The sequence below is a fragment of the Apis mellifera genome, linkage group LG6, assembly GCF_003254395.2.
Source record: "Apis mellifera strain DH4 linkage group LG6, Amel_HAv3.1, whole genome shotgun sequence".
In the NCBI taxonomy this organism is placed as follows: Eukaryota; Metazoa; Arthropoda; class Insecta; order Hymenoptera; family Apidae; genus Apis; species Apis mellifera.
The window spans coordinates 3671272-3692004 of record NC_037643.1 but is presented as its reverse complement, the minus strand read 5'-3'; the positions used below and the strand labels follow the sequence as shown (position 1 = coordinate 3692004).

The window sequence follows — 20733 nt, the reverse complement described above, 5'->3', positions numbered from 1 at the left end:
GATCGATCTTCGAAGTATATTTGATGTCGTTATGACTGTTCTTAATAATTTATAATAGAATCGATATTTATATCTTCTTACGTAAAAGATATATGTATATGTACATTGCGTGAGAGCAAGAAATTCTTCTAGATAATGTTCGACTTCCTTTCAAGAAAGGAAATTATTATTAGTGGATTGTACATAATCGACTCGATGGATTCATGCATAAACTTTCATAATAACAGAAATCATTTTAAATACGTATACGTAATATATGAAAGTTACATGAATTTTTATATTTAAGAGTTATTTTAATTGTTTGTAATTTTTTTGTTTTTTTTTGAAATTAATATTGCATTTTTCACATTGAAAAGAGATATCAAATATGAAAGAGATATCTTTTATTGAAAACAATTAATTTTGAATTTTTTTTAGAAATTTCTTGTTTCAGCAATTTTAATTAATTATTTAATCAAACAGTATTGGTATAACAATTTAAATTTCTATCTTCAATTTTATTTTTCGTATTTTATAAAAATTTTGGATGAATTGTAATATTATTTTTTTTTTTTAAATTTCTACTATTTTTATATATTTTTATATATTTTCATATATAAAAATGTAGTTGATTATTAAAATTAAATTGGCTTAGTCTTACGAAAATATCTGTTACATCATTCCTTCTTTCCAATTTCGCTTCAACGTATATTAATATAATATTTCTCAAACTGACTACCGACGTATGAACTTTTCACACTTTGACTAATGATTGACGTTCAATAAAAACAGCTGAAGAAGACCATGTTGCTTAAAATATAGAATATTGACAGTAAAATAAAAAGTATTAGGAAAAAAATTTCAACTTTACTTAAAAATTAAAAAAAAATATATTGCATGATATTTATTTGTATTTATTTCTATTGTGTATTATTTTAATCTCAATAAATAATTCTAATCCTGACATTTTTATTATTTTTTGATCTCTTTTTGCAATGAACTCTTCAAAAATATCTTTCTTTTGTTTCTCCATTCGAATCAAACGAATCACGTTATCAACATATATAAAACATTTCGATTCCTACAAAATTCCATCTTTAACCTTTAATTCTTCATTTAATTTTTATCTATCATTAAAAACCAAAAATCACTCATTACTTCAATATATTTCCGGAACGATCTATAACGACAGATAACGATTCAGAATCTAAATTTATTCTTCCTCCAAGTTCCTCAACTTCTCACGAGTCTCACGTTTGACAAAATTAGCTCGACAGTCGTGCGATCAATCCCCAAGACGTTCCTTCGCGTTTCCTTTTCCTCGGCACACGAGGAAATAGAAGGGAGGCTGTACATTGGAGCTTGAATCGAATATTCGTTCCCTCACGTCGACAGGAATAAATACATTTCCGATATTCCTGGCTGGCCAGGAAGATTTTATTAAGAACCTCCACCGGTAATAACCGGTTGATGAAAACTTGGAGAAAATTCTTCTCGTCGAGATGTCAAGATTAATAACGGCCGATATATATCCAGATTTCCAAGGAGGAAGTTTTCCCGCCGTGTTGGAACAATAGATGGCGGGGTGTCGAGACGGGAGAAGAAGAACGGCATGCCGGTTCCCGCGGAGGGGAAGCCTGCAACCAAGCCGGAGAAGCCACTCGGGAAGTAATTTGCTCAATGCTTGGGAGAACAGGAGGGACCGTGTAAGTAGAAGCAGTTCAGGATACGTTCATAGATGAAGAAAAAGAAGGAAACAACGGCTGCGAAGGGGTAGGATAGAAAGATTGGAGCTGAGATAGAGGATGGCGGAGAGGGATGGAGGCGAGAAAGGAGGGAGTGGGAGAGACAAAGAGAGTGGTATATTGCGTAGACGGAGGGAAGGAAAATCGGTAGCTGGTCTTCTGCAAGAAGAATGCAAAATGGCTTTATAGAACGTTCCAATAAAAAAACCACTCGCACGCCCTCGTCCCTTCTTGTCCTCTCTCTCTGTGTAACGCCTTCATTTCCAAAGTAAATGAGGACGTAGTCTACGTTGAACGCGCTGTTGCGAAAATATAAACAGCCGGTGTGATAAAAGGAAAACGAATCGACGACAGGAGGGAGAGATTCGACACGCGAAGGAGGCTGAAAAAACTCGTCTTCTATCTTTGCGCTTTGTCGGCCGGCTCCTAGCTCATCGAGAGAGAGAGAGAGAGAGAGAGAGAGAGAGAGAGAGAGAGACGATAGGTAGAGGGCGCTCTGACTTCAAACAGTTTTCTGCTTTTGTATCGGTTCGTGTTTCTTTTTCATTGAATCTTTTTTATTGGACGAGACACGACTCGAGAACGGTGTCAAAAGTCAAAGCATTGTCGTTGGCGTCATGATACGGAAACGTTGATGACGCTTAATCTATCTCAATAAAGTTTCTTTTTTAAAATAGTATAGATAAGTAAAATTCATATATATCGTGATAGTTTAACGTTTAAAAATGTTCAATCGAAAAATTATTTTGCGAGAGGGGCAAAAGGGACAAAAATGGTGAAAAAAATGGGGGATAAAATTATAGAGGAAGGAATTGTTTCCCGTTTTCGTTAATATTTTTATCACGCGTCATATTGTCGAGCATAACTCTTTTCGTTCTCTCTCTCTTTTTGTCCCCCCTCCCTTCCCTTTTACTGAATATTAACCGGTAAAAGTTTCAACCGGAAGTTCAGCGCAGGTTTCACGTCAGCCCAACGGTAGCTAGGCGTGCGTTGACATCCCGGCAGAACAGAATAATCTCATTACGCGCGGTTGAAACTTCAGTCCTGGAATAATAAGGGGATATAAATGCAAATGAAAATTATGAAAATGAGCGATTAACCATCCATTCCAGATACAAAACTGCCGAACCGGCTTGAAACTTACGATCGACTTGCTCCTCTCCTCCTCCCTACCCTTGTTCTGAATAACGTTATCCACATAACGACGTACTTTCGACGCGTGAATTTGCCACTGGAATGATGATCATCCGAGTGGATTTTAGTTTATGAGAATATCAATTGATGGCACGCGTTAAACTTGATTCAGTGATTATGCATACTTTGGAATTTTTGTCTTTGATTTACGAAATGTTTAAATTTATTAATGTGACGATAAAGAAGAAACTTTCTGTATTTGTTATAAGAACATCTGAAAAATAAATAGAGATTTATGTATACTTGTATAAAATGATAATTCTAGGAAGATAATTGTAAAAAAAATGTAAAAAAATGATAAAATATATAAAATGCAACATTTAAAATTGATAAAAGCTGAGATTCTTCATATACACAATCTATATCTATATATAATATATTTTACTATATAAGTAATTTGCTAAATTATTAAACTCATTAAACTCATTAAACTCATAAATTAACTTTTCATTCAAAATTATAATATGATTTATTGAATTGTTTATAAAAAAATCTAAAAGACTCTAAATTTCTTAATATATTATTTTTCAACATTCCTTTACTTATTTACATTTTCCACTATTTTATTTTTTCACATGAGATTCTTTATCATTTAATGATATTAATATTTCATACAACATTAGACTTTGTGTTATAATATATCTCCATATATTATTCAATATAGAATCGTTACAAGATATGAAACAAAGACTCATTGTAGTATGATAAAATAATAAAATAACAACAAGTATACGAGCTTCAGTCTTCTAAAAGTAGTAACAAGTGCACGAGTTTTATTGATTCAATTCCAATGCTGCATCGATGCAAACATTCACTTTGATGATATCTATTAGTAAGATCTATTTTTATTCTTTTATCTATTATATAAAAAGTTATTGAAATCTTCTAGATACATCTTTTTTTTTTAGAAACAAAGAAAAAAAATAGTAAAATAAGAATAAAAACATAACATATAATATATTAACTTTTTGCAATAGATTTCCTAACTAGTTCGAATCTAAATACATCTATTAATAATATTTTTTATTCTCAAATATTCTTCACTCGTTCGATAAAATTCTATTATTCTGACTAATATCATTTCCACGTTTCTCCACGTGAATCATCATTCCTTATTTCATTTTACTATCATAAATCCATAAATCGTGTTGAATAACTCGGCATGAAACATTCGTCGTCTCGTTTCCACCAGGAATCCTTCACTGTCTGAAGGTGTATCGAATGTTTTCATTGCGTCAATCTTATAAAAGTTTAGACTCGTCAGTGCAGTTGGGTGGCGATTACTGTCACTCACTTTTAACCGAGGCACAATCAGAGACGCGTATCACAGACATAGAACCGCGGAAAACCATCGTGCCGGAGAGGTTCTGTCAAGTGTTCGACAAATACCCAACGTGTTTGCCGTCATCTTACGGTAAAATTTGATTACTTGTCTCCCGTTGTTTGTTGCCGCGTATCTGGATTGACATAAATCTTCCTCTAACTCTTACCTCCTTTCATTTGTAATACGCCAACTTATAAAAAGTCTTCGCCTTTATCGTGCTTTTGCCAATAATCTTTCTTTTTTAGCGCTATGTCATCATGCAGAACAATTATAATTTTCTGCTAATTGTTTTAATGGAATAAGTATTCTATGTAACATGAAAAATTTCCATTCAATTATTTTTGTTGTTCAAAAAAGAAAAGATATAATTATAATTTCGATTTAATTTTATTTTAAATTTTATTTGAAATTCAATTATGATCAAACATTCGATATTCGATTTATAATTGCTCATGAATCTTACAAGGAAATTCATCTAATTCGAAAATTGATTTTAATAAAAGTTTCTTATGTATATAATCCATAATGAGTTACATATGAGTAATTTATTTATAATCGATTGAAAAATCTTTTTAAAGCAATGAAATCAAAATTTTAATATTATTTTTTAATTTCTTTCAATATAATTTTGAATGGCAATTTCAAAAAAATATTAACAGAGATCTTAATTTTGTAATGTGTATTTTTTTTTAATCAAAATTAATTTGTCATTAATACTAACAAATTCTAAAATAGAATATATTAAAAAAATTGAAAATTATCCCATATCTATTTCTCATTTTTATTTATAAAATATAAAAATTATTATTTGAATATATTTTGAAAAAGAGATAATAATACAAATTGTAAAAATAATATCTATGATAAAAAATAACGTATTACAATGCATATTTTAGCAATGTCATTCTATTGCATTTATAAATCTCGAATTTTTGCAACAAAAATTTATATAGATATAAATTATCTGTGTATCTTTTTTTTTCTTATAAATGGAAACGATACTTTGGCTTTAGATAAGAAAAATTTTATATTTACATAAGAAGAAGAAATTTTATATTTAGATAAGAATAAGAAGAACAAGATAGTGCACTTAGTGGATAAGTCTGGATTGTATATCTTTCTCATAATATAAAATAATTTATGCATCGAGAATGATTATTCATTTTTTATTAATATTCATTTTTTATCATAAATTATATTTTATTAAATTATAATAAAAATATATAATAATATATGATAAAAATTATATAATAAAAATATTTATTTTATACTAATATATTTATTTTATAAGAAATGTAATTGACTATCAGTACTATTCAATTTTTGTGTAGAATAATATATATATATATATTTAGAATTATAATGTAACAAAAAATGTAATAAATAAATATTTTTTTAAAATAAACTGTTGTAAACTTATGTTATTATAATTATTTCTAATTATTATTTATCTCTTATTGTTTAAATTATATTTAAATTACATAAAGGTCAAAAAGTTAAAACTTTTTGGTAGCAAATATGTTTTAATGGAAATATAAGTGATCATATATCGAACAAGTATAAACAAATTTTCACTTTTAAATCTGGACAAAACTATAATTCAATTTTTCCGGGTTGAAAATTTTCATCTGTTGTCATCCTCCATTTCCATCACTTTCTGTTACTATTTCCAATCAAAATAACTGGAGAAAATACTTTATAGCTAACAATTTAAAATATAAAAAAATACATATTTATTGTATTTGCTAAAAAATGATAATACTAAATAAATATGAATAGATATTAATTTGATAATCTAATATAATAAATTGGTAAATATAGATACAAATTTTATTATAATATTAAATTAAATATAACATTTTATTAAGATACATCGGAAGATTTTTTATTAAGAATATATATGTTTTGTAAATGATGATGCAAGCGAACAAAAGATGATTTCATGTAAAAAAAATAAATCGAAAATAAAATTCCTTATTTCTTTATTTTCGAAGCCACTTTGAAAAATTAAATTTTAAGTAAATTTATGTAATTAATTATTTTTCGTTACAAAATGAATTATAGTAAATCATCAAATAATGAAAAATAATTATATTCCTTTTAAAAATGAATAAATGAGAATTTCATGACATATATTTTATGTCAAGATGATTCATATTAATATTTTAAAATTGTAATAAACTTCCATATCATTTATTACATTTTTTTGTCACTTATAATATATATCATTATATTATGATATCTATTAACGAAAATGATAATATAATCAATAAAATAATTTTTTGATTATGACTTATAAATTAAATAAAAAAAATTATAATATAACTATAGATATTATATGTATTGTATAATGGATATTACACAACAATTATGTATATTATGCTTTATGATAATCTGTAATTAATTTTTTAATATTACATTCTCATTTCATAATCATTTTTTGCACTATCATGTTTCTCGATATTGTAATTTCATCGTTAATATTTACGAAAAAAATTGAATGAAAAAATGTTTAAGAATCATAAGAAAAATAAATATTTTGTTTGATAAAAAGGAAAAAAATAAATTTGACCACGAAATATGTTTATACCTAAGAAATATAGAAATATGCTTTATACACAAATTCATATTCAAACAAATTTATCATATACATATTATTTGAGATAATGAAGGTTATTTGAGATAGTAAATTTAAACTATAATTAAACGATAACTATAATTAAATGATAACACTATTTTTGTTTCAAATTATAGTGTATATAGATATATGATTGTCGTTCCTATTATATAAATTGATGGTAATATTGTGATATCCGTTTTAATAGACACGTAACCGTTCATCGAGTCAGTTCTTCGAACACGAGAAGCATGAAACACAACGTTACGAAACTATTTTTCATTTCGTGCATTGTTTTATTCATTGTGAATCAATCAGAGTGCTACAAGATTTTGGCCATTGTTTCGACACCGTCATACAGCCATCAAATTCCGTATCAACCGTTATGGCTCGAATTGCACGCACGTGGCCACGAAATTGTGTTGGTTACTACGAATCCCATGCAGAATATCAACTCGCCGAATTTCACTCAAATCGATATAAGTACAAATTACAATTCTTTAAGGGCCATAGATTTTGTCAAGTTGCGATTTGAAAAAGTTGATTGGATAGAAGCATTAGAAAGGTATATACTATCTTTGTGTTCTTCCTTCGAGGTTCAAGTATTCAATTCCACGGAAATGAAAAAGATGTATGCACCGGATAGCAATATAAAATTCGATGTCTTGTTAACGGAATTTCTCTACATGCCGGCTATATACGCCTTTGCCTACAGATTTAACGCTTCGTTAATAGGTATTTATTCATAATATATTTTATTTAATATTTTTTAATTAATTGCGAATGGTTTGAAAGTTGAAAAACAATAACCATGTTTTGCATGATCGTAGGATTAAGTTCGTTAGGATTGCTTAGTATAAATGATTTTGTGCTTGGAGGAGCAATACTTCCTTCTCATGAATACTTTTGGGAAAATGAAGGAAATACAGGCATAAATTTACCGTTTTATAAAAGGTTGTACAATTTTGTGAAAATATGGCGTTTACTGTTACATGTGAATTTCAATATATTCCCCGAGGAGCAGAAATTGGCAGAGCAATATTTTGGGCCCTTGCCACCTTTGATAGATATTATGAAGAATGTTAGCATGATTTTTATTAATGAAGCCGATGTCTTAACACCGGGACGACCAATACTTCCAAATATAGTTAGATTCAGTTCTTTTCACGTATCTGAAAATCCAGATCCTTTGCCGAAGGTAGATTTTATTTAATAGAAATTTGATTATTATTCAATTTGTATGTTTGAAAAATTTATAAAAATATTATACAATTTATAGATAAGATAAGCTATAAAATTGTAATTAGCATAATTTATATAAAAATATATAGAAGATCATAAACGTTTATTTGAAATAATTTATGATACAAATAGGATTAAAAAGATAGGGAAATTGATTAATTTTACTTGCATTTGAAAAATTTTCAAACTTGATTTATTTGAAAACAAAATTTAAAAAATTATTTATATTTTAAATTATAAAATTATTCTATATTTTAAAGCTTAAGATCTCATTTGTACCATAAATTATAACAACTTATTATTAACAATTATATTCATTTAGAACTACGAAAAAATTAATTGTTGTCATTGATCGAAAATCTAGATTTTTGCATAAATGTGTATATATTTTTATTTGAATTATTTTTATTGCAGAATTTACAAAAATTTTTAGACGGTGCAAAAGAAGGCTTCATCTATTTCAGTCTCGGTAGCAATGCAAGAAGTTCTGCTATACCAAAAGAAATTAAACGTATATTTTGTAATGTTTTTGCAAAATTACCGTACAGAGTTATATGGAAATACGAAGAAGAAGATTTACTTGAGAAACCAAAAAATGTTTACATCGGAAGTTGGTTGCCTCAACAAAGTATTCTTGGTATAATCTTTAGTACAAAATATTTTAGTACAAAATATTTATTCCTTAAATATTATTTCTACACAGAAAATATTTATCTCTCTTTCTTGTTTCACAGCTCATCCGAAAATTAAGTTATTTATTTATCAAGGAGGCGTACAAAGTAGTGAAGAAACTATTCGTTTCGCAGTACCAGTTATTGGTCTTCCAATATTAGCAGATCAAGATTACCAAGTAAGAAGAATGGAAGCTCTTGGTATTGGAAAATATTTAGAAATTACGACACTTACGGAAGATCAACTTGAAAATGCTATTTATGAAATAATAAATAATAAGAAGTAAGTACATTTTAAAATTAAGTTATAGATCTGAACAATAGAATTTATCTTAAGAATTTTTATTCTTATTATTTAAAAATATAAATTATTTAGATTAAAATATTTTAGATTAAAAATTAAGAAATTAAGAATTTAATTTTTACATTATATGATAGTGTCCAATTTTAGATATTATTAATAACAAAGAATTTTTGATAATGATTTTTTCAAGTTTTATTTTAGCAAATACTTATCTAATCTTTCTTTTTTAATTATTTATTCTATCAATTACAGAAATATTTTTGAGTTTTTTATTAATTTATTCAAAAAGTAAATTAACATTATGAGAAATTATTGAACAAATTAACTTTTTTTGCGAACTTAATTTAATTAATTTTTTAAATGAATCAAAGTTATAATTAAATGAGATTGAATTAAGTTAAATTAAATAATAAAGTTATTAATAATTAAATTTTTAGAAAATACATATTCTTCTTTAATCTTAATATTTAAATCTTACAATTCATTTCATTTTTGATCTGCAGAGATTTAAAGTACTTGTCCGGTTAAAAGCTTAAGGAAAATATTTTAAATTAATGAAAGTTATAAAAAAATTTTGAATATTTTTTTAGATATAAATATTATAAATGTACAAATTATAATTTTGATATTTTTATGTTTTCTTTTTAGATATAAAGAGAGAATACTTATTATTCGAGATCAAATTAAGGATACACCTTACGATACCGTGAAACATCTCGCTTGGTGGACGGAATATGTAGTACGAACAAAAGGTGCCCCACATCTTCGCTGTACATTAGCTTTAGAACCTTGGTATCAACGTTTTGATATGGACATTGTAGTATTCTTGGCGATAGTGACATTCATTATTGTTTTAAGTTTGTTTAGTATAATTGTTAAGCTTCTTGTGTATCTTTATAAGATGTCACAAATTTCTACCGATAAAAAACAAAAGATAACTTAAAATGAAGTTTTCTTCACAATACCAAATTAGTGTCAATATCAAAAAACAAATAATTCTACAAATAAAAAACGTTAGAATTATTATATCGTTAGTCATTTTTGTCGAATTATTGAAATTACTTTGTCCTCGATGATAATAATGCTTTTTACTTAATAATTATTATTATTATTGACAAGCCTTCATGTAGTCATACAGAAGTTACAACACTACGATATAATAATACTACTAGGTTAATAACTAATAACTAGGTTAATTTTGTTATTTATAATTTGACAAATAAATCATAACTGATATTTTTATTATATTTTATGTTTGTTTTAAAAATTTAAAAAATTGATCCTCTTAAGAGGATTTTTTTTCTGAATGAATGATGATGAATATCATACATCTTTCAATTTAGATAGTTTATTACGAGAAGCTTTTATGCAATTTATTCAATGATTACATAATGGATAAATGATACTTCAAATGATTTCTTTGTCTATCTATCCATATCATTTATACTATTTAAATCTAGGTCACGAATATAGCTTATAATTCTTGAACAATTGGAATTGTAAGAATTTTTGAAAAAAATAAGTTATGAAATTATATTTAAGGAATTAATAAAAAGATTTTATTAATTATTACAAACATAATAGATAGTGATAAATATAAAAAAAACAATTAAACAAACAATTTGTTTTGTTCGCAATAATTAAGACATATGTAAATTGTATTTTTTAGATTTACACAATCATAATGGATATATAATTCATCTTCAACATTTTTTCAAAGATTTTAATTATATTGTTATCAGTCAATGATCTCATATTTTTATCAATTTGCCATTTCATTTTCACTTATTATATCATAGTAAAATATATGAACATTTCAAATCTTCATTAATATACTAAAACATCAAAAAATCACATATTAAATTAACTTTAATACACAGAAATTTTCTATTATAATCGAAACGAACAACTATTAAATAAAAAAAAGATAGCTATCAACAACATTTCCTATGGAAAAGTGTTTTATTCATAATATTTGAAATATAAATATTAAATTATTATTTCTAATATTCAATTGTCAAAACTACTATTATACTATATGCCATTCAAAATTTTGATATCTCATATTTCTATTCTGTCTCATATTCCTATTTCTTTTTATCTACAATATATAATAAAGTTAATTAAATTGTTTTTTATTAAAAAACCTTTTGTTATTAATCCTTTTGTTAATCTTCTAATCCTTGACTCTGTTAAATTGCGTTTATTTTATTTTGGAAGATATTTTCCAAAAGAATTCTCATTTTTATTGAAACCTTTATTATTATTATTTTATATATTATTAATATATATTAAATTTTAAAGAATAAAAAAAGATTAAAGATTTTTCTTTGAAAAAATTAAAATCGTTATATTAATGATATGTAGAAATCTATAAAATAATGGCCTGCATTTTTTTCGCCACCAACTAAATTAATTCTTTTTATATGAAGAAAGTTAGATCGATGGATAGTGCGTTGAGATTTATTGCCCCGCGGGTTGGCCATTTCGACGCACACGTATACGCGTGGCAAATTTGAAAAACCTATCAGCAAATGGTCGATCAAAAGCACGAAACTTAATCGTTTTGTCGGGAAGTCTGCGAAAATCGATGGTCTACCGTGAATGGCCGCGAGTCAGACGACTGGTTTATCTTATTATCAACGGTGAATGGGTTATACCGTATTGAAGTTTGAAATGTAAATTTTGAGTATGTCATGGTTGGAATTGCGACGAGAGACGTGAGTGAATTTTCGTTTGGCGAAAATTTGTCAGACGCGTCGCGTATTTATGGTTATTTTCCGTTGTAAAGGTAATATTGAATTTTAGAATTGGGACGATTGTAGAAAATTAATTTAACTGCTAGATTCTTGCGATAAATTTTTATACCTTAATCAAGTGATTCGAAGAAAAAATGGTGAAATAATAAAATATTTGCATAATTTGAGAACATAATGAAAAAAATTAATATTAATTAACGAAAGAAATTTTTTATTTTAAATTTAAATTAAAGATTAAGATTATATAAGATTAAATAATTGTATAGTAAATATTGTATAACACAAAATTTAATTTTATATTTAAAAACTGTAAACTATAAAATTATAAAAATTTTATAATTTAAATAAATATTAAATATAAAATATAATAGTATAATGATCATAAATGATGATAATAATTTAAAAGAATATTAAATCATTTATATTGCAAAATACAATATTGCATATATATATTGCATTATATATTGCATTATATTGCATTATGAATAGACATGTATTTATTTAGCAACTATTTAATTTATGATAATTTAATTTTTTTATCAAACAATTATTCCATAACATATCATGTGATATAGTCAATTTCTGGAATCATGATTTATCATTTTTTTGCAATGTTATAATGACATGTAGAAATTTATTAAATTATTTGAATGTTAATTCTTTCTATTTTTATGATATTGCATATCTAGTTTAAACAACTTTGAATTACGCATTCTTGTTTAAATTTCATTTTATCATCATAAAGTCAACTATTCAAAGATACGAGCTTATCAAACATTTCTACATCTCGTGCATCATGCTTTTTATTGAAATACGTATTGCTCACATATTATTAATATTATCGATCTTCGATTAAGCGCCATTGATTCTTTTTCCTGAGTTCGTTGGTCGTAAATGAGAAAAATCTGATTGGATGATCGAAAATTGAAAAAGGCACGTGTGACCAACGAGCCTCAATCCTAATAAACGAAGGGAAAAGAGAAAAAAGATCAAGGGAAACCGGATCGTTTTAATTTGTGGCCAAGAGCAGCGATAACTGCCGTCTTATTGGTCTTCCATATTGGCCTCTCCTGTATCTAAAACGGAAACTCAGGGCGAAACCGGCCGATCGATCGTTCTTTGTTCCTGGTGTAGAAATCCCTGAGGATTCTCGGTCCAGTGGGACCCGGGTTCCTTTGTTGCTCAAGCTGGATATCGCAATATCGCTGGAAAAATAAAGTATCGACATCTTTCTTGATATAATCTCTTGTGCTTTTGAAAGGGGAAGAGTTTTCCACTTTTATTCCCATCAGTGTATACTTACTTACCTCTGTGAAACTTAAAGCGAACCCAACCTCAATTCGGACCCGGGGCGGGATGAGATGGCGGGAAGTGGAAGTGGTGGAAAATGGATAGAACACGTTCGTGTATTCATTGAACGCATACTATCCACTGAAATCTTTTTGCATTTTAATAAATTCCGATACGATGGAACAAAGAAATATCGATCGAATTCGAACGACTCGTTGTAATCAGAATTGAATGCTATTCGAATAGGTAGTCTTATTCGAATAATTTTCGAATAATAATAATAAGAATAATTTGTTTCTCTTCAAATAAAATTTTGTATATAACATATTTTTAAACGATGTTATCTTATTTGAAAATTTCAAATGGAGATAAAATTTTCCAACATTTATTGCTGGAAAATATAAAACAAGAACAAGAATTTTTAATTTCTTTGCCTAATAATTTCGAATTAAATTGAATTAAGTTCATGCAATTCTTAAGAATATTCAAAAGAAGTGTTTTTATTTGTATAGAAATCTCTATTTTGATCTTGTTTTATATTTTTAACGTTTTACTTCAAAAATATCCATGCTCCATTTTGAACTTTATTTCTTTCTGCTACAAACTCGTTTCAAAAAACTCGAGTCACGTTTCAAGATAATCTACGTCCAAATCCTGTTCTTATTTCCAACCAGTAAGAAGCTCTTCTTAGCGAAATCCACGTCAACTATGAAAGATTTAATCTATTTTTATCTGCTTAGAATTTTCGTTTTAGAATTTCTTTTCTAGAGAAACAATATACAATGATAAAAATATATTGTAAATATATAAAATATGAATCATTCTTTTCTAAGAATCCTATTACCAGTGCTTCTCAAATTTGTTTCTACGTAAATTTCTTTTAAATGAAGATTGAGAATATTTTTTTATAATTTTGAAAAGTAATCAATAAACTATAATATATTGATTTTAAAAAGAATATTCAAATGAAAATCAATCAGTAATTATTTTAAAGAAAACATTTTAAAAATATATATTTTTATATTATTTTTAATGCTGAATTCAAATATATTTATGAAAAATAACTTTTTGAATAAATTTTCTATTACCAATAAAAATCGAATTATGATAAGATTTTCAAGTTTCACAATAAGAATCACATAAGAATTGAACACGTTCGATTTGGCAAATTAGATATTTTTCGTATGTATAGTAAAATATACATTGTATTTTTTAATAAAATTATCGACATTAAAAAAAAATTAATTCATTTTTATCGTTTATATTTCGATTTATTTCTATGATATGATAATGACATTTAACTTTTGATTGAAAACAAGAAAAGTCGATGCCCCTCAAGATACGAAATCTATGTCATTATAAAGATCATTAGATTTAAAAATTCAATTATGTACTCGATAGAACAATACTTAAGTAGTTGTTATCATGTTTCAACACAAACTGTTCAAGCAAATGTTTCTAATCTGGAAAGACTTCGAGAAAGACAATAACATTATTTCTTATTCAAGCATATATGCCTATTCATTATTTGTATTTGACATACAATGAGAATTCTTTATTATTACAAACATCTTGATTTATCATTTCTTAAATTTCATAATATGTAAATATAGTTAAAATTTTTTTTTTAATTTGATATTATTTATAATAAATACTATTAATTATTTGAAATTAAAACATAAATTTTACTTTGAATTTCAAAATAAAAATTATATAGAAGATACGATGATAATCAACAAAATTTCAATAATCTACAATAGTTGATATTGGAAATGCTATATATATAAAGTGATTTTGATTTGGAATAGTTAAAATCCATTTGAATTAGTCGAATATTTTGTTTCGTTTAAAAAAAAAGTGATTATTAATTATATCATAAGGATTATTGATTTTCAGATCATTTGAATCGAATTTCGTTATCATTTCGATATAAAAAAAAATTCATTAATATTACTATTATATAATAAATTATAAATTTTATTTGTTTATGTATTTTAAATTGATATAAATACCTGTATATATTTAATCGAATACATTAAAAAAGTTATATCTTATCAATGATTGATCATCTGTATAATTGTTAGTAATGGAAAAACAATGTATAAATAAACATTAATGAATCACATTAATGAACTCAATACAAATTTGATTATACAAATTACTGATAAAATTCACATTTCAAACCTTTCATTTATTTCCATTATTTGGTTCAATTTGTTTGAGTATAGATATAATTGTAATTAGCAGTAATAATAATATAATTTATTCGATTTAGTAAATTAAACAGCTACTAAAAGAAAATGTAATTTCAAATATAATGTGCGTATATAATTATTATTATTAATATATAAACAAGAAATAAAAATAACAATTAATATTAATAATAACCTTTTAATAATAAGCTAATGTTGTTTAATAATATGCCAATGTTATATTAAAACGATATTTTATTTTTAATTTTTTTTTCCTTTCATTAATGAATATTTTTTAAATTCTACGAATTTGGAATATTTATGATAAAATAATAGATATCTTTTAAATAATGAACTTATAATTTTTGTATTATAATTTTTATAGTTTTAAAATAATCAATAACTTATTTGTACCGTTTTTAATATTGCATTTTTGTAACAATTATATATTATTATTGATTTTGATTTTTTAAAAATTAAATTATAATAAAATTTACCAAAAATTAAACGATTTAATTTCTAATAATTTATAAAAATTTTATACATCTCATTGAAATATATAATTTTTTGATTAAACGGTGATCATTTTATTTCTATAAGATTCAATTTTTTAAAACTTCGATAAAATTTTACCGCAAGCAAAAAACGAGCAGGTTTTAAAAAAATAAAAAGGGTAAAAAAGAAACGAAAAAAAAAAGAAAAACATTAAAACGCAAAAGTTTTTTCCCGAACGCAAAACAACAACAAAGAAAAGAATGAAAGTTCGATAACAACAACCCGTGTTCTTATTTTGCACGGCCCTATCGATCATCAATAATTCATCGCTTGTAATCAAATTCCCATTGAGAGCCGCGGTTTTATCCCCGGCATGTGCTTTCGTTGAAAACTAGGATTCGTAGAACGAAAAGAAACTTATAAAAAAGTCTAGTTCGTTCGATCAAATGTTGGCGATGCGAGACAAGAGTTTCGTTAAGAATTTCTCGAAATTCTTCCTCGAGTTGCCATTTGGAATTGCCATTCCGATTCTTAATTATTCTCTCGTTCGATTGGAATAAAAAATGTAACTGATAAATAATAGATAACAAGGAGAGACGTTTAATTTTCTCTGTAAGTTGATATATTTGAAATATGCGTAATTCTAATAAAATTCAATTCAATGGTTGTACATTTTTTAATCTCGTTATTTTGGAACGTCACATTTGACGAGCAGAAATTTCGATCGATGATCAGGTTGGAAACCGATATCAATTGCGGGTGGGCAATATCCGTCGTTTAATTACGTCAAGCATGGTAGTACGTAGAACTGGTATCGTTAAATTTATTAGCATGCTGCGTGCTAATCTATGTTACACGCCTCCTATTTGGTATTCACATATTGCACACTGCCATTAAACAAGTACCGGTAGCAGTACTGCAAACCTAATAACCGAACAGCCAGCGCGAAACATGTGAGCCGAGAATATGAATTCTGCTTTTATTTATGCCAACCGAGAAAGTGTGAACGGTTTTATACGCGGTGGATAAAATCGCGTTTAAGTTTAACGTTTTGTTATTCATTAGTTAGATTTAATAAAATGGGATAATCTTTCGAATTGAGTTTCGAGCGAATTGTTGAACAGATGCAAATAATATAAAATAGCTATAGTATGCAAGTTATTTATGTGAAAAAACGTACGAAATGAGTATTATGTAACAGCAGAAGAGAGTAGAAGGTAATACACGTTGTTTGAAATTTTATTTTCTTAAATTTATTGTGGTGTTCGCAACTTTAATCACTTTTCGTGAGGAGGACACGTTTTTTAATAAAAAATGATAAGGGTAAAGAGATTAAGACTATCTGAAATTACGATCGTATTAAGTTGAAGGAAGTTATAAACTAATTGGAACGTGGAAAATATAGTTAAAATTCTATTTCTAGATTATCTAGAACGAAATTTCATCGTGCTGTGTTAATTTATATTGTACTCGCATTACAAGCTGTTTAAATGTAGATTCTCATTAAAAAGTTTATTACTATATTCCAATTTGTAATATACCGAAACACGATATTCTAAATTCACGTAATCAACGCGATAAAGGAAAATGCTTGTTCGATTGAGAAAAAATCATCATGAATCAAGTTATTAAACATTTGTGACCTTTATTTGCGAAATAAATTTATTTTCACTTTGAATATTGAATGTTACACACTTATCAACTAAAATATTGACTCATCATATTGACTTATCATATAATATAATTAATAATCTCATCATTAATACTTGGCATATTTCCGATAAGCTTATTATTTCATTTTCGACATTATTCTAAATAATAATATATTTTACAATCAATACTGGTAGCTCTTAGCCACAATTTATAAATAAGCATAATAATAAATTAATAAAAAATTATTCAATGGCGCCAATAAATAACTGAACTTTGATTTCAAATTTTTATTATTAAACTTTTTCTCCGATAACGAGAGTCACAAACATTTAAAGAATTTTATATCGAAGAATAAAATATAATCTAATTGTAAGAGATACAAGATACTAATATATATATCTTTCCAATGATTGATCGATTTTAGAAAGCTAAAACATTGTTGTTATTATTATATAATAAAATAGATATAAAATCTAAATAATCATTAAAATTAACGAAATCTTTGAACACGAATCTTCAAAACAATCAATTCGATTAAAATATGAGATTATCTAAAGTATTAATCTAAAGCGTGGAATTTTTCCTTCTGTCTAATGATAATATAATATTCATTTTATTTACGTATTATATTTTAATAAAACGTTATAAAAAAAAAAACGAATATTTTTCAATGATAAAATAGAATATAACTATTTTTAATTACTTCTTATTGAAGTAATAGAAAAAAAGATTGCAGAAAAAATAATTTAGATTTTTAGAATAAATTATTTTTTGTTGATTAAAATTTCAATAATGTGTACAACGAATTTCTACGAAGAAGAACTTGAATTTCACTCTCAGATATCTTGAAGGAATCATTTTATCATCGACTTTAGCTTCTTTTGTAATTAAAGATGCCAAACATCGTAGACGTTCTTCGTATATTCACTTTGATAAACACGGTTCTTAATATCCATTATAAAAGAAAAGAAATTAAAAGAAATAAAATAAAATTTTTATCAGTCAAAAAGCATAATAAGAAAATATAAAAGAAATTCGTTAAATCAAAAATATTATGAAAAATCTACTTACATGATTGATTTGTATTAATCAATCCTTCCTTATCTTTGATCTATAATAAAAAATTATAAAAAGATATTTATATTTATAATTGTTTATATAAAAAATGCTTTAATAATTACTTCTTTCAATATAACTTTGCAAAAATACAAAAAAAAACCGGTATAAATAAAATTCCATTATATTCCCATTGTTGCAAATGTTGCATCGTTGTATATTCGGTTCGATATTTCAAGTATGTCGATTAATCGACGTGCTTGACAATGTTCGAACGGCATGGATAAAATGGAATTGTCACGAACAGAAAGCCGAGAAAGTGTAACAAGCTAAAAATTGAAATTTCCGTAAAGATGATACGAGAGTATACCCGAACAAAAGTCGTTAAGTTTCAGCGGACATTGCAGATTTCCCCGGTTAAATTGAACGTACTGGGAAAAGCGTGCGTGTGCAGTTAGTAGTTCACTAACAAGGTATGATTAAAGCAAACCCGTTGAGTAAAAATATATTCCTTTTTTCCCGTCCTTATAGAAACATCTTGTTATAATAATCGTATGTATCTTTCGCTAACGATGTCGTGGCCAATCGGATTATCAAAGAAGTAAAGGAACAGACGATGTTTTATGGGAGAATTAAAAAATTAAGAATGTAACGCGAAGCATTAAAATGCATCCATTTATTTCCTGGAACGGAGCACTGTGAAATATCGTGGAAATGTTTTACTAAGATAACATCTTACTCATAATAATAATAACTGATACAAAAGAATAATTTTATAAAGCCCCCAGACAAATTTATTATATTAAATTAATTTTTTTATGAACTGTGGCTTTAAAATAAAATTTGTTGAATTTATGATAGTCTTCTATTTCGAAGCATTCAAGAATTACTCACATAAAAATACCACTCATTTCTTTTAATTTACTAAAAAAAAAATATAAAAAGAGAAATAAACTTATATAGCCGGACAGATTAATTTTAATTTCCAATTTAATAGACACTTTAAATAGACATATGTAATCATGAAAAATTATAATTTGGTCCCTTTCAATTAGCGCACACGAGAGGGTATTCTCGCGATTAACATCGCCCTTCGATAGGATTTCAATTGGAACGAATGCTCGTAGAAACGTAATAACGCCTATTACCGTTTACACGTGCCTCTTTTGTTCGACGTGGCTGGTAAGCAACGGCCAACGAATGCCAGTGCGAGTGTATCGTGGACGTGGAGCAGTCTCGAGGAGGAATAGTCTGGTTGGGGTGGGTTTAGGTCCCCGCGACACAATAAACCATTCCACGGAAGGCAAAACACAAGCCACGGCGCCGCTATAACCAAAGCCCAACGCTGCTTCATTATGCGGTGCGACGTGGCAAACTGCCAAGACCTCTTTGATAAAGGAGGTGGCCACGTTATACCAGATTCTCGCTCCGTTCCATCGCCCCCGCCTTTCCGCCCTTTCGTCGTAACACGGTGCTGCTGTCCACCCTCTGACGCACATCCTTGACTCTCTGGTACACCAATAAGTATCCCCCCTCCCTCTATTGGGTTGGACGCGGTCAAAGAACGGTGAAAAGTTGTGTCGAGGGGAATATACTTTTTGATGTATGCTTCCTTCGTCTCTTTTCCACAGCTCGTTACTTCCGGTCACGATCGGACCAGTTGTTAAGAGTTCTTTGATTCTTGGGTGGTACGGATTTTTCAAACGGATTTCGATTTCTCTCGATGGAAATCAGGGCTCGAAATATGGGTGTTAGATATTGTTGTTAACTCCTTTGGAAATGGATTTTTTTTTTTAAATGAATATCATAAAATTATTATGGATTTATTAATAAAAAAAAAAAAGAATAGATGGTATGTGAAATTTGAGATATTGGAAATCGAGTTATAATGACAAAGTTATATCTTTCCACTAACATATCAAATATTTAAAAACTCAATAACAAAGAAAAATGTCTTATCAATTGAATCTACATCTTGATATATGACATGATATATATATTGTTATTGAATATTATATTTGATATGAAGAACAATATTCCTGTTCCAAACTTATAAAGCAGTGATAAAATATGTAAAAAATTTAGTAAACTTTTTTTGTTTTTAAATCATTATTATAAGTATCACTCTATGTTTAATAATTGATGAATTAAATAAAATAATCTTAAAAAAATATATTATTTTCAGATTGAATTCTTTACAATATAGAAAACG

The 20733-nt window shown here is 26.7% G+C and overlaps 1 protein-coding gene and 1 long non-coding RNA gene across 2 annotated transcripts; one reads left to right on the top strand and one right to left on the bottom strand.

Annotated features, from left to right (window-relative positions):
* Positions 1-1126: 1126 nt before the first annotated feature.
* Positions 1127-4298, bottom strand: LOC113218846. The gene is made up of 3 exons (XR_003304863.1): positions 3884-4298; positions 2869-3132; positions 1127-2768 (listed from the first exon to the last, which is right to left on the bottom strand). It is a non-coding gene; the product is annotated as an uncharacterized LOC113218846 (long non-coding RNA).
* Positions 4299-7067: 2769 nt separating this feature from the next.
* Positions 7068-10631, top strand: LOC413043 (UDP-glucuronosyltransferase 1-3). The gene is made up of 5 exons (XM_026441297.1): positions 7068-7594; positions 7690-8057; positions 8516-8738; positions 8836-9055; positions 9725-10631. The coding sequence occupies exons 1-5, from the start codon at positions 7111-7113 to the stop codon at positions 10017-10019; spliced, it is 1590 nt and encodes a 529-aa protein (XP_026297082.1). The 5' UTR covers positions 7068-7110; the 3' UTR covers positions 10020-10631.
* Positions 10632-20733: the final 10102 nt, after the last annotated feature.